The 23,366-nt window shown below is 37.0% G+C and overlaps 1 protein-coding gene across 1 annotated transcript; it reads right to left on the minus strand.

Moving 5' to 3' along the window:
* Nucleotides 1-271: 271 nt before the first annotated feature.
* Nucleotides 272-17,382, minus strand: LOC121367432. The gene is made up of 6 exons (XM_041491599.1): nucleotides 17,269-17,382; nucleotides 14,239-14,413; nucleotides 12,607-12,878; nucleotides 9,666-9,798; nucleotides 6,049-6,300; nucleotides 272-2,751 (listed from the first exon to the last, which is right to left on the minus strand). Exons 2-6 carry the CDS (start codon nucleotides 14,321-14,323, stop codon nucleotides 2,393-2,395), a joined length of 1,101 nt encoding a protein of 366 aa, XP_041347533.1. The 5' UTR covers nucleotides 14,324-14,413; nucleotides 17,269-17,382; the 3' UTR covers nucleotides 272-2,392.
* Nucleotides 17,383-23,366: the final 5,984 nt, after the last annotated feature.

Consider the following 23,366-nt stretch of genomic DNA (forward strand, 5'->3'; position numbering starts at 1 on the left):
TCTAAACAGCATGAACAGACACACACACTCTCTATCTCTCTCTCTCTCCCTCCCTCCCTCCCCCCCCCTCTCTGTATATCTCTCTCTCCATGTCTCTCTCTCCGTGTCTCTCTCTCTCTCACTCACTCAATATTTAGCACAAAATTTGGAAAGTCCTGCATATGAATTAGTATAAAAAGTTAAATAACCCCACAGGCACATCCATAAAAAATAAATTTAAGCTGCTAATCCATGTGTCATGCCCAACGATAAACTCCACACCAAAATATAATCTAAAAACATTTCTTTAATTATGCTAAGACAATAACACACTCAGGAATGTCAGTATAGTACAGAAACACTTTCACATACACTATCTACTACAAATCACAAGTCCATCCATTTTGTCACTTGGTCATCAAAAGACACCCTTTTTGTTCTGGTCAACCTTGACCTTCAAAATGAGCTACTATTATCGTCTACAGTAACACATTTGTCTCACCTACCCACTATAGCAAATAAAATGCAAAATAAATTAAGAAAAAAGTAATCCAATAAGGGACCATCACACATTCATTTCACTGCTCTCGCTTATATGTGGTCACACAAAACTATTTCCATGTGGGCGAAAAACTGTTCACCTTGTCACACACCAATATCACCAATTTATTTAATAAAAATTACTGTGAATTTGACACAGACAGCAATTGTTCTCCTACATAATTTCAGGGGAGCAGTTTTTTGCTCACTGTAAAAGTCAAAATGATCTTTTAAAAAGATGAAAACTCAATAGTCAAATAAATTTTCATCAATTCAGACCAAATCTAGTAGTGATGAAATGTTTTGTTTAGAATGAATTAATCCTTTCTCCTTTGAGCAATGACCTAACAACACATGTGGTATGTTTGCACGAGGGTTTTATAGCATGTGTACCTGTGAAATGTAAGTGAATCGTTAGTTAACTGGGTAGGAAACCATGTACACTACATCTATAGACCAGGGCTAGCTCTGGGTCCACACACAATTCCGCCTAATTACCTATCAAACTTCAAAAACATTCGCCAAATTAAAACAAAATTTGCCAGTTGTTTTTAAAATTAGCAGTTGTCAAATTTGTCGAGTGGCAGAGCTACCTCAGATAGACCCTTCCCATAATAGGGTGCTTCATATGGGACAAGAATTGAACTACAGACTTGTGATGTCAAAGGGGGACAGTGTGAATTGAAACACTATGCGGACAGAATGGTTATTTCCTGCTACACATTTATTATCATTTCTTCACCGCTACGGGTCCAGATAAAATGTTATGTATGTACTCGTTTCACCTACATATTACAAAAAAACAAGTGTCAACCCTTTTTTCTAGTTACTGTAACTTCACTTTAAATTCATTTCCTGTAAATGATACCATTTTTAAAACCGAGAGAGAAAACCATAAACTCATTTGTAATAATAAAAAAGTAAAATTATTTACACTGCTAGACTAAACAACTAGAATGCATTTGGGTGTCCATTAAGTTGTAAGTTTTATCTCTGTGCTTAAAAAGTTAAATTGTCAACATTTTGATGGTAGCAGCTAGCCACAATGCGTAGTTAATTAGATTACTTTTTACTGTGACAAATCCATTTGTCAGAAAATGTATCAATGACAGTATGTTCTAACTTTGAGCAGGATCTCACACCCTATGACATCACACACCGCAGCTGCCATCTTTATGAGAAGGGTCTTTACTCAATTTATAATCTCTATGCCCTGTAGAGAAACCTGATCTTGTGAACATGTGATCCAAATAGCACCTTGTAAACCATTCATTTAATTACATTAATTAAAACCTGATCTTGTGAACATGTGATCCAAATAGCACCTTGTAAACCATTCATTTAATTACATTAATTAAAACAAGTCTTTGCCTTAAAACTATCCACTTTAAAAAACACACAACAAAATAAAAAATAATATAAATGAAATACAATGAATATTTAAGGCAGAAAAGATTGAAAACAAATTTTCTTGTCTTGATAAGAAAAAAGTCAAAAGTTTATTTTGTTTAACTAGCGCACAATGATTTATTAATCATCTGCTATTGGATGTAATTCTGACATGTTGTCTCTGAGGAAACCTGCTACATTTTTCCATTAGAAGCTAGTGATGTTTTATAACACAGAACAACACATACCACAGCCTTTGATATACAAGTATGTTCTGATAACAAACCATGTTTGTGTGACTTAAAAATCAGTCCCATACTTCGTTTTTTTCGCATTATGGCTTTATCCATAATGTGTTAATTCCTTTGGACCGAAATTCACAGAAATCAATAAACACACACACACACACAATATCACTCAAACAGCTGCATTACGTAATAAACCATGGATCACACACAATTTACAAACATTATCCTATCCAGCATCACAGGGTGTCCACATTCATATAGTTGGGCGATTCCAAACTTTCTGGAGGTTTCGGCATCTCCAAAGCCTCTTCATACGAAGGTGGCAAATCGGATCCCTCCGATGATGACCCAACCTCTGTGACTCCCTCACTCGCTCCGCCAGGGTGGTCTGGGTGCAGGTGTGTGTGGCTGTTCAATGGTTCAAATAAAACATGACTCATCTCCTCGGGATGTGAAGATGATAAGCGTTCTTTGTTCGCCGGTAAGCGGGTCAGAAGTATGTGATGTTGACCGTGACCCTTCTTTGAAAGCAGATGTCCACCTTCCGGGTGGCTTGCGACACTTTCGTGAGAATCTTGCGAACTGTCATGATGACCTACAAGGAGAATGACAACTTGTTACAGATCCTCACTAACACAGTTAGTGATGGAAGTTAGTTTGTTTTGTTTAACAACACTACTAAAGCACATTGATTTATTCATCATCGGCTATTGGATGTCTAACATTTGGTAATTATTCTTTTGAAGAGGAAGCCCGCTACATTTTTCCATTAGTAGCAAGAGATCTTTGATATGCACATTCGCACAGACAGGATAGCACATACCGTGCCCTATGATATACCAGTGAAGGTGCACCGCAGGGCTCAAACTTAACAATTGTTGCCATTGTTGAGATATAAATTGCCATTGGTGAAGCTCAATGATGGCAAAATGTTCACACCTGGTGTACATTATCTGCCAATATATAACATTAGAACATTTAAAATATATCTACATACAGCAAAATAACCTTTCAGTCTTATTTATTTGCTGCAAAAGTCTTCTTTTTTTGCAATTGTCATGGACAGCCTTTAAATTGCTGTCGGTGGGCTGTTTTACCCACAGCCATTTGTTTTTAAACGGAGTGGGAGACAAATTCTTAAGTTCGAGCCCTGCACTGGCTGGAATGAGAAAACATAACAATCATTATCATACCCTACCACCACCATCATCATAATCACTACCACCATTATCACAACCCTGATAACCACCATCATCATCATAACAATCATTATCATAACCTACCACCACCATCATCATAATCACTACCACCATTATCACAACCATGATAACCACCATCATCATCATAACAATCTTTATCATAACCTACAACCACCATCATCATAATCATCATCAATCACTACCACCATTATCACAACCATGATAACCACCATCATCATCATAACAATCATTATCATAACCTACCACCACCATCATCATAATCACTACCACCATTATCACAACCATGATAACCACCATCATCATCATAACAATCATTATCATAACCTACCACCACCATCATCATAATCACTACCACCATTATCACAACCATGATAACCACCATCATCATCATAACAATCATTATCATAACCTACCACCACCATCATCATAATCACTACCACCATTATCACAACCATGATAACCACCATCATCATCATAACCTACCACCACCATCATCATAATCACTACCACCATTATCACAACCATGATAACCACCATCATCATCATAACAATCATTATCATAACCTACCACCACCATCATCATAATCACTACCACCATTATCACTACCACCATTATCACAACCATGATAACCACCATCATCATCATAACCTACCACCACCATCATCATAATCACTACCACCATTATCACAACCATGATAACCACCATCATCATCATAACAATCATTATCATAACCTACCACCACCATCATCATAATCACTACCACCATTATCACAACCATGATAACCACCATCATCATCATAACAATCATTATCATAACCTACCACCACCATCATAATCACTACCACCATTATCACAACCATGATAACCACCATCATCATCATAACAATCATTATCATAACCTACCACCACCATCATCATAATCACTACCACCATTATCACAACCATGATAACCACCATCATCATCATAACAATCATTATCATAACCTACCACCACCATCATCATAATCACTACCACCATTATCACAACCATGATAACCACCATCATCATCATAACAATCTTTATCATAACCTACAACCACCATCATCATAATCACTACCACCATTATCACAACCATGATAACCACCATCATCATCATAACAATCATTATCATAACCTACTACCACCATCATCATAATCACTACCACCATTATCACAACCATGATAACCACCATCATCATCATCATAACAATCATTATCATAACCTACCACCACCATCATCATAATCACTACCACCATTATCACAACCATGATAACCACCATCATCATCATAACAATCATTATCATAACCTACCACCACCATCATCATAATCACTACCACCATTATCACAACCATGATAACCACCATCATCATCATAACAATCATTATCATAACCTACCACCACCATCATCATAATCACTACCACCATTATCACAACCATGATAACCACCATCATCATCATAACAATCATTATCATAACCTACCACCACCATCATCATAATCATTACCACCGTTATCACAACCATGATAACCACCATCATCATCATAACAATCTTTATCATAACCTACAACCACCATCATCATAATCACTACCACCATTATCACATCCATGATAACCACCATCATCATCATAACAATCTTTATCATAACCTACCACCACCAACATCATAACAACCACCATTATCACAAACAAGATAACCACCACCATCATCATCATAACAATCATTATCATAACCTACCACCACCATCATCATAACAACCACCATTATCACTACCACCATTATCACAACCATGATAACCACCATCATCATCATAACAATCATTATCATAACCTACCACCACCAACATCATAACAACCACCATTATCACAACCATGATAACCACCATCATCATCATAACAATCATTATCATAACCTACCACCACCATCATCATAATCACTACCACCATTATCACAACCATGATAACCACCATCATCATCATAACAATCATTATCATAACCTACCACCACCATCATCATAACAACCACCATTATCACAACCATGATAACCATCATCATCATCATAACAATCTTTATCATAACCTACCACCACCATCATCATAACAACCACCATTATCACAACCATGATAACCATCATCATCATCATAACAATCATTATCATAACCTACCACCACCATCATCATAATCACTACCACCATTATCACAACCATGATAACCACCATCAGCATCATAACAATCATTATAACCTACAACCACCATCATCATAATCACTACCACCATTATCACAACCATGATAACCACCATCATCATCATAACAATCTTTATCATATCCTACCACCACCATTATCACAACCATGATAACCACCATCATCATCATCATCATAACAATCATTATCATAACCTACCACCACCATCATTATAATCACTACCACCATTTTCACAACCATGATAACCACCATCATCATCATAACAATCATTATCATAACCTACAACCACCATCATCATAATCACTACCACCATTATCACAACCATGATAACCACCATCATCATCATAACAATCATTATCATAACCTATCATCATTATAATCACTACCAACATCATCACAACCATGATAACCACCACCATCATCACCACTGTCATAGTTGCACGTTACCTGGATGCAGAGCACCATTACTGTCTGCCTGACATGGCAAGGTTGTGTAGGCGATCCCGTTGTGTAGTTCCTGTGAACTGTGGACGTGCAGAGCGTTCTCTATCGCGCGCTCCGCCCGGCGCTCTCTCAACACCGCACTCTTCATCCTCGTGTACTTGACCATGATGAATGCGATGATACAGATCAGGGCTAGTAACGCCGTCGCTATGCCGATGATCACTGCAACACTGGGCCCAGTTTGAGGTGGGCCATCTTTAAATAAAACAAGCATTCTGAGAATGCTGCTATAGCAATACATGTCTCCTACTGGACCTAACAAATGTTCATATCTTTTACATTCAAGAGCCATATCTGGATAAATCACTAAGAATGTCAAACTTGATCTGTAATAGGACATGGTAAAGCTATATATAAAATTTTATCTAAATATCTCAAGGCTCTTTGAAAAAAAACCATGTGGTAAACTATATGTGGGACAAATGGATGGATGGATAGATGGAGATGAAACCTGTAGTCCCCTCCATTTGGACCAGTAGGGCACTATTAACATCAAATGAAGACAGAGAGAGAGAGATCAGATGACTTCTAGAAGCTAGGTGTTGGTCTCATTATCTATATTACTCTCATGAAATAAATACTACACTATTAATGAGTTTAGGCTGACCCCAAAAAGGTATTATCAATATGGCGAATTAAATCAGAAATATGGAGTCAAATTCAAGTTTCATTTAGCCAAACAGGAAAAGTAGCTGTACATCTACAAATGACTAATTATAGGATATTAAACAAGCTTCCACTTTGTATCATGCTTATGTCCTGAGTGAAATAATTTTCAATTGTCACGAGGTTTAGCTTTAGAAATGATTTCACGAGGGACATAAACATGATATAAAATGGTAGCGAGTTTAATATCCTATTTATTAACCATAATCGATCTTAATTTATACCACTCATCTCGTGTTTTGTCGACGTAAGGTTGTAGTGTGCCAATTGATGACGTCATCATGTGACGTCCCTCTTGGCATTCTAGTGGGACGTATCACTTTGACATGTACCAAAATATTGTTAACCATATGGGCAGGGCATCTACAATTGTTTTGTTTTTAATCTAGCCACGATTAAAATTCACTAGCCCTACTTTACTTTAAAGGGACACACCCTAGTTTCAAGCCGTGAATATTAACACTAAGTTTAGTTAAAGGGACAGACCCTAGTTTCAACCCGTGAATATTAACACTAAGTTTAATTAATCTACAAACCTGTAACACATTTGGATAAAGTTACAATTGAGTGAAACATGAGTCTGTGACTTTGAAATGGTGAAATACCCTCTAAAAATAGACTAACACTTGACTCCATAACTGTTATTTCTCAGACGCACATGAGTTTTAAAAATATGAAAAATGCATTTTGTGATATTAAAAACACCAGGATGACCAAAAACACTTTGAATGTACGGAAATTGATAATCTAAACCATAAAATCTAAGTAAAGTATGATTTCAGTTATGAAAAAAGGCTATAATAGTCCTTATTGTTTAAAAACTAGGGTATGTCCCTTTAAGTTAATACAGTTTTACTAAATAATAGTAATAATCAGATATGTCACCTAAAGAGGGAGATGGAGCTTAAAAAGACTAACATTAGGGTGGAGTGGAGTCAGTATATTCATATTTACTAAATAATAGTAATAATCAGATATGTCACCTAAAGAGGGAGATGGAGCTTAAAAAGACTAACATTAGGGTGGAGTGGAGTCAGTATATTCATATTTACTAAATAATAGTAATAATCAGATATGTCACCTAAAGAGGGAGATGGAGCTTAAAAAGACTAACATTAGGGTGGAGTGGAGTCAGTATATTCATATTTACATTGAATATCACTAGCCACGGCAGTGGGGCTACGGTAATCTAGAAGCCCTCCATATGGGTAATAAATGAATATATCCACCAAGTTTATTGTCCTTTTGGTGAATAGCCTATTATATTATTAAATATTGTAAATACTATATAGTTATTTCTGTGTCTATTTAAAAACAAAAATCAATATATTATTTAACTGGCAGCAAAACACCCAATATAATTCATATATTTTCTCAATTTATTTTTATCCTATATATATTTTATTAAATGAACCTCCAGTAACTATAGACACATTGACAAAAGAATAATCAAATATAGACTTTAGTAGGATAGGCTATTAAGCAAGAAAACATAACTTTAAACCTGATGAACAGACAACATTCTTCACTATGGAAGAGTATTGTTATTTTATTTATACACTGACAATTGTTTTTACAAACTGCATTTGAAAATAGAACATTTTTGTTATTTCCAACAAACTTTCTTTTCTATTTACATGGAGCCAAACTAAAATAACTGAAAGAAAACACTAAAAAATGGAGGCTAGTACAGAGAATAAATTTAATCTTCAATAACTTTCATTGCAAGCCCAAAACAATGGGAATTATTGTGAAAAATCAATAAACGGCAAAACAAAACTGGAAACAATGAGAGAAAAAGATACAATTCTACCCTGATCAGACACTTTTTTTACAGTGTATATAAAACAAGAGGATTTTGTGACATACTAAAGCCCCATTGTGGCCACAAAATACAAAACAAAAGGAGAAAGAAAAAAACATGTATTAATTTCACAGAACATTCCTACATCATGTTAATTAAGTTAAATATAATTACAAAATTTCCATGTTTATACATTTATTTCCTCAATTCTGATTGGACGACATCGAAAAAACCCAGAATGTTATCCTGCTATAAACCTCAGAAAATGAGGTCATTACGCCAGCTGGAACGTCATTACGTAAAACAGGCCATGGAAAGGAAGCTAGAAGCTGATTTATGTGTATTTTAACTCACTATGGTGTGTCCAGGCGCTTGTGCATACATTTTAGAAGAGGGTGGGAGCTAAACTGTGGCTAGTGAAATTTATGTGTATTTTAACTAACTATGGTGTGTCCAGGCGCTTGTGCATACATTTTAGAAGAGGGTGGGAGCTAAACTGTGGCTAGTGAAATTTATGATGGGTAAAGACATGCTTCCCAGGAAAAGTATTGAAAAAAAGAGAACATTTGTTTGATCAAGAAGAGGGTTCGACTGCCGTAACCCACCCTCTGCAGAAGCTCCTGTCTTTGAAATAATATAAAATCTGTTTGTTATTTTTTAAATGAATTTATCAATGTACAACTGTCACAAACTGCATAAAATTGTGTAGTGTAGTGAAGATTTTAAACTAAACACCTCATAAAATAACGTCATTACATTAAATGGGATGTCATTACGTAACGCAGATCATGGGAAGAACGTTAGAAACTGACTGATGAATTATGAGTAGTTTTAACCAAATAAGTTTAATTGTTTGTAATTATAAAAATTGTACGTTATTTTTTGCTAATTTATTGACGTATAGCAGTCACAAATTTAGTATAAAATCGCGTAGTGTAGCGAAGCAATTTTATACAATTTGTGACTGTTATACATCGATAAAGTTGCAAAAAATAACGAACAATTCTTATATAAAAGATGTGAAAAATGTCAGTGAGTTCCGATTCATTTTGTAAGATCAGGTCAGAAACGACCCTATAAAAGTGTTTACCCGACAATGAAACATTAACTCGGAAGTTATAGTTTCTGAGATAAATATCTTCTCTAGAGAGGGTCACCCGGACACTGAAGTCACGAGATGCGTACAACACACCAGGACTAGGATCAGCACAACTCAGCTTCACCTGCAACAAAGTAACGGCCACATTTAGGAAAGAAAATGATGTGTTTCTTTAGAAACTCACCAGCACATTTTGTATACTACAAGTACAGCTTTTAGATGTCTTCATATGAAGCAACTGTGACAAAGGAAAGAAATGTTTCATATTTAATTATGGTTATATGGCACTGGATGTATCGTTTAAGGTTGACGACAGTCACTTTTCAGACTCTTGTTTTGGCTTCGTACACAATAAATAAAACATATTCTACGGTAATTTTTTGATATGATATATTTGACAAAAGGTCTTTTTATTTCTTTCATCTTTTAAAACTTCAAATTAATATTTGGTCCAGAATTATGAAAAAAACACAAAAAACCCTGTAAACAGCATTGTCTGTTTGTTATAGAAATTCGACAGGGGTCAACGTTAATAGACCAGTTTTTATTTTAATGTCGTAAAGCATTGTAATAATATAGCAGTGTTCGAAATAAGTACTTATTGTTTGTCCTGACAAGTGCAAATCTGCTGGGACAAGTAAAATGTACCTCAATGGTTGTCCAGTGGACAAGTACAAAATGTCCAATGCATTTTGTTTTGTTTGTGTTTTGAGATATTTTATTGATCAAAAAAGGAATCAAAAGGATTGCACAACAGGCAGAGCCTATATAAGTGGTCTCCCAAACAAGATGGACATCAGACAATATTCATAATCATATATATAAAACATAATAACAATGTCCAATGGCATAAAATATTTAACATAATGCATTTTCATTTCGAGTAGTCAAAAACATTGTCCTTGTACTTGAATAGAACAAACCACTTAATTGGACAAGGGAAAATATTGGTGGACAAATAGATTTCTAGATGTACTTGTCTGGTAGATGAGTGAAAAATGTTGCTCATTTCTATCAATGTATAGCTAATTTTGAATTTGAATGACATCAGTATTCCAAATGATGTCACTTTGCATCTCCTTACAATAACCATAACTGGGTACATGACGTTTTCAGTTTAAGAATGCTGGAAAAATTCCAATGCAAAATTGCTATTCAATTATTTTTTTTGGAACATTATTAATGCACCTGAATGTGTTTCAAGAAAATCCTGTGATTAAAAAAGTGTACCGTGTACGAAATATGGATTTCAAGTGAAATTACGGTAAGATATGCTATATTTATTGCGTACAAAGCCAAAACAATGGTGCAAAAAGTGACTGTCGTCGACCTTAGGACCACACAGTTAATGAGAGAGAAAACCTTCTGTGCTACACAACAAACAATCTTTTATATTCAGCATCCCGCAGACAGGATAGTTCTGGAGCACTAAAGTCCAAACCAAATTGTTAACAACTATGATAAATTACTCTCCTGCCTTCAATTACTGTTAGATTTTTTGTCTAAACAGAAATCATGAAAAAAAACATTACAGTGACATACAAGACTGTAATAATGTCATCGATATAGACTTTGCTGAGATCGCATACGGAAAACTACATAGTTTTTCACTGTGTGCCATTTAGCTTTTTTGTGGAATACTGTTCAAGAGGTGTGGAAGTATGTGACAGTTAATCTGATGTCATGATGAGTGCATTATACCCAAGCACATGTCATGACATTGTTAGATTACGTTATATCGACCCAACCCTTTTGAAGAGTATTCCATAAACAAGCAAAATGGCAGACAGCAGAAAACTGCATGTATTTTCTTCTATGCAATCTCAGCGAAGTCGATGTCGGTGACATCAGTACAGTCTTGCATGTGGAATCAGTGTCACTGTAATGTTTTTTTCACTATTTGTGTGGAAAAAATTTGGGGGAAATCTAACGTTAATTAAAGATAGAGTAATTTATCGTAGTTGTTAACAATTATGGTTCAGACTTTAGCAACTGCAACAAATGATCTCAAGAGTCAGAGAACAAACCTATTGCCACCACATAGGCTACCCTTACTGATTACAAAGGCTTGTTTATATGCAGCATCCCACAGACAGGATAGTACATACCACAGCCTTTGATACACCAGCTGTGGAGCACTAGCAACTGCGATAAATTATCTCAAGAGTCAGAGAACAAACCTATTGTCACCACATAGGCTACCCTTACTGATTACAACAAGGGCTCTTTTATGAACACTTTTCAACAGACAGGTTAGCCTGGGACCTGATTAATTAAACTCCTTCAACTTTGCGTTCTTGCAGTGCAGTACAAAAAGATATATACAGATGATGCAATGTTGGTTACGAAAGCATATGAGGGCTTGGTGAATTAAGTCCCAGTTATGCAGAAATGGTTGTGAAATAACCCAACAAGTCATCTAATTAGTCACAGTCTGCTCACTGGACAACCTAACTAGACTCATGTGTCAAAAATGGGCCTCTGTGGCATCGTGGTTAAGCCATTGAACATAAGGCTGGTAGGTACTGGGTTCGTGGCCCGGTTCCAGCTCCTACCCAAAGCGAGTTTTAACGACTTAGTGGGTAGATGTAAGGCAACTACACCCTCTTCTTTCTCACTAACCACTAACCCACTGTCCTGGACAGACAGGCCAGATAGCTCTAGGTGTGTGTCCAGGATAGCATGCTTGAACCGTACTTGGATATAAGCACAAAAATGAAACGAAAACAAATTTGTCAAATAAAAACATTTTTTAACCAATTCATTAATAGAATAATGCTTGAAAATTTAATTTTAAAAAATAAAATAAAAAATAGTTGAGAAGTTAAATAATAAATTAGGATGTCAATCTGTTTGGTGATATAAGATATGAACTGTTTTGTCTCTGTAACAAAGGATGTAGACTCAAGTATTGAAAGAGGCTGTCACTAACCAGTTGCTGAACGTCACTATTAAACAAGCTGGTAGACGACTGGGTGATGGTCAGTGTGATATCACAGTCATTGATGTAGAAGTTGTCAAACTGAAGCCGCAGCGATGAATAGCCCATGTCGGACACCGGACTGAACTGTATGGTACAGTTCTGGGCCGCTGCGGCACTGTTTGTTGGCGTTTTCTTGCCAATGATGACCATACTCTTCTGGTCCTCCACAAACACTTGGTGCACCGACTTCAACAAACACACCTTCTTGTCATCCATTCCATCTGCAAGAACCGAGCAAACGCAAATCACAGTTAATGAGAAAAATGTACAACTCGGTGAGAAAAATGTACAACTCGGTGAGAAAAATGTACAACTGTGAGAAAAATGTACAACTCACTTGTGACAAATAGGTAATTACAATGATTTACACAAAAATGAGAACAAGAATTCTATATGGCATGTTGTTAAAGAGACATTCCTAACTCTGTAGCTAATACATAGGGCTCATTCTGCCCATTGACAAATCCAATTCCTACATTTTATAAGTGGCTACAACATATATCGTTGAATTTACGAAGCCTGTATTTCATGAACACTGTCATTTATAAGCAGAAAACCCCCAATCAGCTCAATGGATCCACGGAGGTAGTTCGATCATGCTACGCAAGCACCTCAGACGAGCTCTCAACCAACTACGCTAAATCCTACCCACTGATCCTAGTTAATACAATGTGTAAAATAGTGTCGGCAATTACAACTTTTAGCATTTAATAACACATTCATTATAATGCCTAGCTTAAGTTATCACTTTTATTAAATCCAATGTATTTCTGGTCATCTTCATGTTTGTAGTACCAAATATTGTCATGTTTTAGTCGACTTTTGTCGATAGGCTGGCCCCTTAATATCTGGCACAAAAAGATTGGCAGCTGACATGATGTATACATTTTTACAATTCAATTTATTACAAATCAGATAAAAATAGTATCAAGTACTTTTCATGAGAAATACAAGTGCCTTGTAACATTGTTTCTCACAGTCTGTTCACACTTGTAAGTCCTATTGGAATTTTCTGATGTATTTGGAATTTGCCAATTGTTAACTGGTTTTGTACCATCTTTTCATTAGTTATTGATGATCATGACATTTTGTTACGCCAAACAATTATTTTCCTTTTAATAAAATGTTTTACAAAGCACAAATCTATTTTATGGTAATACATGTATGAATTTACATGTTAAAAAATAATTTTAGTTTGGCAAACATGTGGTTGTAGTCAATTTTCATAGTGACCATATTATCAATGATATAATGATTTTAATTCTGGAAAATCAAAAGCAAATGTTGAGGATTTAAACCAGGCGAAGTCTGGTGACACAAAGTCTCCATTCTGTCCATATCATGATCACTGCAAGAACATGTCACAGACTTATACACTGAGGAGAGGAGGTGGTGACAGTTGCATATACATCCCCCCAAATTACCAATGGTCCACATTTTTTCTAGCAAATTTAGATATTGATACATAAACAGGTGGGTTTTTTTTAGCAACTGTTAGTCCTATCACAGGAATTTGCACCCCCACCTCCAATTAAACACCCTGTGTACGGGCCTATGTGATCATCAGATTTCCACACTTACATGACGGCACACCCGTCCACACGTCTGTGACAACTGAATGCAGCAGGTAGACCAATGTTACGCAGGTGTTGTAGAGTTTCGTCATGTCCTCCGCTCAGTGCTTTACTTCTTACCATCTGTACAATAGTGTGGCCTCACTCTGGAACTTTGCATGATTAAACGTGCTAATTAGAGCCTACAGAAAAAATTGAAGTCGGGTTATAAAACAACTGTAACTAACAGGGTAGTCATAACCTGAAAAAAAACCCCAAAACAAACAGAATGACCAGATTCACAGTATTGTTTCTCATTGAATCACAGAAACTTTCCACCAAATTTAGTTATATTTAAAGTTTGTTTTGTTTAACTGGTACAAAATGTAATCACACCAACAATTTGCTGGGGAAAATGGGTGGAAGTTATGTCAAAAGATGGATTTGCCCATAGATATACCAAAACAATAATTACTTGGTAGAGGGCTAATCCTAAGTGCTGAAACAGTCAAAAGTCTTGCCAACTGATGATGACAGAAAAAAATCACATTTTTTACAAGTTCAGGAAAGATAAGAAATTTCTTCCTACTCCTAGGCCGAATTCTCTGCTGTTCGAGAACTAGAGGGACATTTGGACGGTTATAATTGCTCTTTGTCATCAGAGACAACTCTGAAAATGGAGGATTTTTGTCAGCTCGAGTGTCCTCTAGCTATGTCCTGTTTATGTATAAATAAACAAGCATTCTGAGAGTACTGCTAAAGCAAAACATGTCCAGGGCTAATGGGCCCAACAAATGTTCGTATCTCCCTAAGTTTAATAAAAATTTGTTTTGTTTAATGATACTGCTAGAGCACATTGATTTATTAATCATCAGCTACTGGATGTCAAACATATGCCATATAGTAATTTCGATATATAGTCTTAGAAAGGAAACCTGCTAAATTTTTCCATTAGTAGCAAGGGATCTTTTATATGCACCACCCCAGACATGATAGCACATACCACGACCTTTGATATAGCAGTCACGGTGCAGTGGTTGAAATGAGAAATAGCCCAATGGGCCAACAGGGATTGACCCTAAGTTCAAAGTACATATTTATGTAAAAAAATTAGAAATCCCCATGAAAGTTAAACTTGATCTGTAACAGTACATGATAAAATTATAAAGAAAATTTACACAAAAATGTCCAGAAAACTAATTTTTGTATCTTCTAAGTTGAAGGATGCATTTGACTTGTAGAAACCAATTTAAAATGGAGGAAGAAGAATTAACACCTGTCACATGACCTCACATGTGCCAGAACAAAATGGCCAAATCATATAATTTTTATGATTTTCATGTCCCCTTTCGTTAAATTATTTTTCATTTATTATATTCGATTTGCAAAAGGTATTCTGCATTTTTGTGCCGCTAATGTATAGCCCATTCAGAACTGTAAATAATTTTGAGTATAAATTGGTTTAATTAACAATCAGTTCATTACAAAACTGATATTTTACAAACTATTCACTGGTATGAACATATTGCCTATCTTTAATGGCGTTAAGTATTGTTAGCGAAAAGAGTGAACTGACTGTACAACAAAGTAAATTTTTCTTTTTAAAAATTATTAATCAAAGACTCATTTGAAGTGTTCACCCACTGTGCATACATATGTATTTTAAAAACATATTTTATTATCTAGCGGCTTTAAAAATCTAAACGTATATATGCCTGAACACAGTTAAAAACCAACATTCTTTTTATTTACTTGTGTTTACTAGAAAGGATTCGGATTACATCCATGTTGTTGATCGGTATATATTTTATTTAAAGCCGCACACCCTAGTTCCATCCAGCAAAAATAAATTATAATTTGGTTAATCTACAAACCTGTAACACACTTAGATCACATTTTATCAAATGGGGTGAAAAAGCAGGTTTTATATCGATAAATACCATGGGAATCCCCATTTCCCAGTTGCTTGAAATAATTTTGAAAGTTAGTATTCTGATGTCACCGGTAGATGTCGCTCGAAGCACAACAATGCCTACATCACGACAAATTTCACAGACTTGGGGTGCGTTCGTTTCACCTCTCCTGGACATGTTCCAACTGTTCTGTCCTGGTTGTATCCCCTCTCCAGATATCGTAAGACATAGCAAAATTATTGGTTTTACAGGTTTGTAACGTTTTGTATTGAGACACTTACTTGTCTGAACTTTATTGTTACTGAAAATGTTCACGAACTGTGAAGAAAAATCTCACAAATGAACAACAACAAATCGGATGTCGATTGCGCTAACCGTGCACGAGAAAACAAACCGAACCAAAATAATAACGGTCACGTGATATACCAACGTCTGTGACATTAAAAATAGATTGGACCTCGCTTGCTTAACGGTTTTTTCTCGACAACAAGTTTTGTGAAAAAATGCAAAAAATGCATTTCGTGGTTTTACAAACATCAGGATTACCAAAAAGCACTTCAGGTGAATGGAAATGTGTATTCTAAATAATAAAATGTAAGTAAAGTGCAATTTTATTTGTGAAAAATGGGGTTTAATAGCGAAAAACAACGCCGTAATGGTTAACAAATAAACGTAACTAGGGTGTGTCCCTTTAATATATTGTAACTTAAAAATATAAAATATTCTTTCAATAAGTATTAAGTATCATTATCATACTCATGTTTATGTTGTTATCGAATGCAGTTTGGGATGTTGATATTATGATTATGATATTATCACAACAGTTACACACACTACGTGACTAGACTACAGTCTTAGAGTCTACAGAAAAAAAAAAATCTTGACAGCACTACTTTTAAATAATTCTTTGGTTAAATAATAAATATATAGGTGGTAGGCAAAAATACAGCGTTTTTGTTACTGAGAGCGATTAAAACTGTCCAAACGTCAGTCTAGCTCTCGAACACAGTTCAGAACAGCAAACTACTCGGGCTACTCGCTTGGACTCAGTGGAATCGACCACCTAGCCCTTTAAATGACTCGACGTGATATTAACTCAAGAGAACGATCATAAACATTACGCCGAGGTGACCTTAATACTTCACCTGATATCCCACTGCTGATATACCTCAACTCAAAGCACTGATTTGCCGTGAAAACATAATTTACACGAGAGTCAGGTTCAGGAAAACTAATTTTGTAAACATGTAAAACACGCCACCTGTTACTGAGAAAAGGGGAATAATTCTAATTTCCGTTTTTTAAATTACAATTTTAGGAGGTTCCATTGTGCCAAATCAATTCCTACTGCCGATAAAGTTAACGTCGCTAATAAAATTAATATAATCAGCGTTATCAGCAGAATGTGTGGCATGTTATTTTTAATCTATCTGCAAGAAAATGGGAAAGGGATCATAAAAGGAAATTTACCCAGGAAAACTAGTCACATGAAAAGTTTGTTTTTGTGTTATTTCACTTATTCCTACCCCACCCCCATTTTTGTTTTGTTTTTGTTATGTTAATCAAACTTAGGTTTTGCCAAAAAAAAAATAACTTTCATTTTGGGATACCCTACACTGGTTTCAACTTCTAGTGTATACTGCATGACAACTGTATACTAACTAGGGTAGTAGTATAAGGGCCTGTCGAGTGTCATGACCTACTTTCCGTGACCTTGACCTACTGACCAGGCTTTGACCTACTTAGTCCCGCTTGGCCTGAATCCTCCTCGGCTCAGACCGTGAACTCAGTGCTCGCTTGAGGTGTTTGCGTCACAGCATCGAATCACCTCTGTGGATCCATTCAACTGATTGGGGTTTTTCTCGTTCCAACCAGTGCACCACAACTGGGCAACGGCCGCGATATGTGCTTTACTGTCTTTGGGATGGTGTACAATAGAATGTCCCTTGGGAAAGTGTTTTCTATTAATTATTAATTTATTTATAGTTAATTTATTTATTTGTTTTTATTTATATATTTGCTTATTTAATTATTTATTATGTTACGATTTTTTGTTCAAGCAGCCTCCTTTTACCATTGTACAATCAGCCTCTCTAACCTGCAGGGCGGGGCCTGTATAGGTGGTTTGTTTTGAAATTTAACATTTCATGTACGAAGTTTAAACAGCAGTTTAATTAACTTATATTAGATTTTAAGGTACATACATATATATTCACACTCCTATATATTGCCCCATATAAGGACATTTACGCTTTAAAAATGTACCATGTATACAGAGAAGATTTGATTACAACTAGTTTTAGCATGCCTTTCTAGATAGCTTTTATGTCACTGATAAAGATGTGATAAACTAACCATGCAATATCACTGCTACAGTAGTAAAAACAAAACAAAGTTGTTGGGTTTTGGGGGTTTTAAAAATTTATTTCTAAATTACAATCACTGGTCTACTGACACATATATAAAATGGACACACATTGGGTTACATCGATCCAGGAACGATACTGATTTAATTTAGAATTAATCTGTGGTTTCACATATCTTTTAGGATTCACCGACTGTAGATTTGTTTTCGTGTTGGGGCCTTTGTCAAAGTAATGTATAGAAAGCGAGAGTACGTGTCTTTAAATAACTTCCATTGCAATGTCTCCATGTTTCTTTCGATAGCTTCTTGGGACATGCTTTTTACTTCGTAGCGTTTCCTTTTGCTTTCGAAATAGTTACGATTGATGTCGAATTCACGCTCGACCATCAGAGGTACGCCTTCGTTTTCCAGATCGAGCGACGGCTCTGCTTCATTTCCCTCCTCGCACCATTAAAATTGCAGATGTCACTGCAAGTCGCTTTCGTCTTTAAAGACCAGACTACACGTATCGCAAGACTGCATCCTCTTGACTTTTTTCAGATAGGGTTTCTACCTCATCATCTTCTTCGTCGTCACTTTCGTAGGCGGGTATGCTTGGTAGTTTACACTTGAATGCGTCCCTTTGCGTGATTTGCATGTAGAGCTCTTTCTCTGACGGTGGTTGCAACTCTTCGGAGACATTCGCCGTTACGTTTGGACTTTTATATCATTCGGACGGTCCCGTCTCTAAACCATTAGGTCGAAGTCGCCAATGTTCGGGCGTGGTCGGTTTCAAATCCACCAAGAGATGTCCGTAGGGCCTGTGGGTAGCTTTCTCAAACCGTTGCATGAAATGAGTGTTTTCCAGATACAATCTGCCGTGACAACGTCAGAACTTGCTGCTTATCGATGGGGTTGTTGAACAGTGCCAAGTAATGGCAGTTTCTTCTCTGTGTCGGATCTTTGCTGTGATAGAAGTTATGGTTGATGGCAATCACTGATAGGTTTCTGTGGTGACTTCCTTCCGTGAACAGGTCGGTGATGCGAGAATCTTTATTGGCCATACACACCAAGTCGTTCAACACGATGAGATTTCTGACTAGGATCCGAATAATGATCCTTTTACAAATTCTCAGGTATGCCTTGAACGAATTTCACTCGAATGGTTGCCCCAATGATGTTGTAGAGGGGTTACCATCGTTTGTAGAGCCAGATGATGCGTTGAGGCGGTGGGAAGATTTTACCATCCCTTAGCATTTTGTATACCAAAAATGTCTTTCCACACGAAGTGGGTCCCAACACGATCATGGTGAACGGATGTAACAATCTTAGGGGATGCTGCTGCTGCTGCTGCTGCTCCTGCTGCTGCTGCTGGGAAGGTTTATTTTCAGATTCCAAGAGGCCATGTTTATTTTGTATGTGTCAAGTTAGGTCGTGGGTCCAAACATTTTTGTTTTCGCAAATGTGACACTGATTCATGATCTTGTCTGTTCATATATTCAACGTGAAATGACGTTGTCTGTCATGTCATGTCATGTCATGTCATGTCATAGGGTTTTACGTGCACATTCAGAACAAGCTGTTGTAGCGCACGCCTGTCGTGGGCACAAGAGCCGGCCTTGGCCGGCTCCTCCGTCCATGACAGGAAAGGTGGGGGGAGGGGAGATGAGGGATCGCCTGCACTGGCAGGTGCAAGGGAGCACCAGCAGCCTGATCAAATCGGTAGAAGGCGGGTGGGGGTGGTGGTGGTGCTATGGAATTTGAAAGGAGCAGTTAAATGCCAAAGAGAAAAGGGTGCGCAATTTTGATTGAGGGAATTTGGCGCAATTTTGAACGGTCGGTCGAAAGGTAAATGGCCGAGCTAATATAGGTTTTGATATTAGTGAATCGAGAGTAGCTCGTTAATTTTAGACCTTTACGATGCTGTGGTGTCTCCCTAGGTTGCCCATAGGGCCCTTATAAAGGGCCTGACCGCTTCTGGTCGAGGCATCACCAAGTACCAAGTTATTACCAGCAGCAAGTATTGGGGGTTTGGGTGGGGGAGGCCGATATTCTTTTGTTCAGCTTCCCCCGGGTGCATTGCAATTGTGTACTCGGAACGGTATTCTTTTGTCCGGTTCCTTATTCGAGTATGTGCTGGACCATTAAATGGGGGCGGGTGCATTGTTATCATTAGTCAATGCACCCTGTGTACTGATGCAGTGAGCGTGTAGTCTGTGTGTGAATCCTAGTTTTGTGTTACGGTTGTACCTATTGTCTTAAGTCCCTATTCTTGTGAGTTCAACGGTCATTCATGACCACCCATCCCCCTCCGTCCTTGTATAGCATTGAATACAATGACGGAGGGGGAGTTAAACTAGCCTAGCTATCTAATTTGAAGGGTTAAACCCTTATAGTGTAGGTATTGGTTTAAAAGCCTTGTGCTTGACATACTTAACTTTATTACCAATGCAATAAAACGAAACTAACGTTGGCAAGTAGCAATTGTATACATATATGCACCGATCTAGGTACTTAGTTGGAAGAATTTTGATTCCCGCCCCATAAATATAGGATTTTAGTAGGCTTACTTGGTTTGTCTTCAGGCTATCTGGATAGTTGGGTATCGGTTTTCCTGCATGTCTTTGCTTCTGGAACCCTAGATGACCTACCTTAGTTAGCTAGGATCGAATGCATCAGTAATAAAAAAAAATTAAAAAAAAATAAAACATGGTGCGGGTGCAAAGACAAATTCGTGCAGTTTATTTACAGACGTTGTCTGGCCCATGTGACTCCTTTTATAGTCTGTTTAGAAATTCTTCTGCCGTAGTAGCCAATTGCTAATTTTTGTATAAAGTGGCTACAGCATTTAATCTTTGGCTAATAAAATAGTTCTTTTATTAACCACATTTGAATCATTTTCAATGAAATACTCTAAATATCTGAACATTAGCTAGAGCAAAATGTGTTCCAGTGTGAGCCCTACATAAGGCATTTACATTGGGCGCCGTTTGCCAAGTTACTTTCTCATTTTGCAATAATTGTCTCCAAAAAAGTTCACAACGTACAAAACGAGTGAATATTTCCCAGGACCTCACCTCACAAAGGCGTATGAGCTCCTATTTGTGTGTGTGTGTGGGGGGGGGGGGGGGGGGGGAGGAGGCTGATTTTTGCCCGAATAAAACGAAAATCCCCGAATAAACATAACAACATTTATTCATACTAGCTTTACTGTCAAACAGCTATAGACCAAATAACTTCCGGCTGGGTAAAAGTTCGGTATAGAAGTTAATAACAAACGTCCTGTGATTGGCCATAAATGTGAGTGTGTTGGTTGTAAACAAAAAATGCATGCAGTTTTATTTCATCTAATATCACTGTGTCAAATAACCTTGTGCTTGAAACATGTATGGGGTACCTGTAAAAAACCCCAAAAAACTAGGGTAGTCACAGACGCTACCCGTTATCTCTAAAATGAGCAGCTTGACCCCATTTTTAAAAATTCACTTTATGTTTGTTAGTATTTATATCCGTGGTGTATATGTCGATTGATACGCTGCAGGTATGTTACTATTGTCGTCTATGGGATTTGATTTGGTGGTATACACCCTATAGGATCGACCGGCCTCAGTGGCGTCGTGGTTAGGCCATCGGTCTACAGGCTGGTAGGTACTGGGTTCAGATCCCAGTCGAGGCATGGAATTTTTAATCCAGATACCGACTCCAAACCCTGAGTGAGTGCTCCGCAAGGCTCAATGGGTAGGTGTAAACCACTTGCACTGACCAGTGATCCATAACTGGTTCAACAAAGGCCATGGTTTGTGCTATCCTGCCTGTGGGAAGCGCAAATAAAAGATCCCTTGCTGCTAATCGGAAAGAGTAACCCATGTAGTGGCGACAGTGGGTTTCCTCTCAAAATCTATGTGGTCCTTAACCATATGTCTGACGCCATATAACCGTAAATAAAATGTGTTGAGTGGGTCGTTAAATAAAACATTTCTTTCTTTCTTTCCCTATAGGGTCGCAAATTAATCACTACGCATTTTGACATGGATTACAACTAATATTGTAAGTATAATTATGGAAATACATGGTAAAACGGTTTCACGCCTGCTTGAATATCTCTATCGTTTTTGCCCAAATTTGAGATTTTCTCCATCACAGGGGTGAGTTGGGGATGGGGGAATGTCACTTCTATTATCGTAGCAGATCACAGTTATTTGTGTATCTTTAGCTGACATTCATACAGTACCAGCCCATGGCATCCTAAATGCCCACCTATTGTTTACAAATAAAGAAAGATACAGGTATTTTTAGTCTCAAGGAAATTACAAAAAGGGTCATAATTATAAAGAGGACTTATTTTAAATACTTTTAGTGACATGTTTGTGTTACTTTCATCATAATGTGTCCAAACCGCATGACTTTGGGTATATTTTTGATAATGTTCACACCAATACAAACCACACCCAAGCGGAAGTTGGCGGATATCACACATATGGAAACTTTGCTCATCAAACCTTACAAAAACCTTATTTGAATAACGGTTTAGCTATTCAATTTTTCACAAAATCAGCTTGTTTGAAAATTGCCCAAAATGATCACGTCCCACTTTTGTCACAAGGAAAACCCGGCGTATGAATGCCAAGTCTCATTACAGCTAAACCGTTTGCACTGCTGGTGACAAACCAATTGTTATTTTTAAAAAGAACTCATTGGCTATCAATAAGCTTAAGAATTTACTCCCTATTCCAAATAATTAGCCTTCAAACATGGATCTGTACAAAACCAAAAACCAAATTCTTTGTGCGCCGGGTACGCAAGGGAGCTAACTGTATACTGCTACCTATAGGCCCTATAACTTTTGCAAGGCGGTACCAGTCTAGCGGGCGATAGCGATTACTCGCCCTCCTGAACGTA

The sequence above is a fragment of the Gigantopelta aegis genome, chromosome 3, assembly GCF_016097555.1.
Source record: "Gigantopelta aegis isolate Gae_Host chromosome 3, Gae_host_genome, whole genome shotgun sequence".
NCBI classification, from domain to species: domain Eukaryota; kingdom Metazoa; phylum Mollusca; class Gastropoda; order Neomphalida; family Peltospiridae; genus Gigantopelta; species Gigantopelta aegis.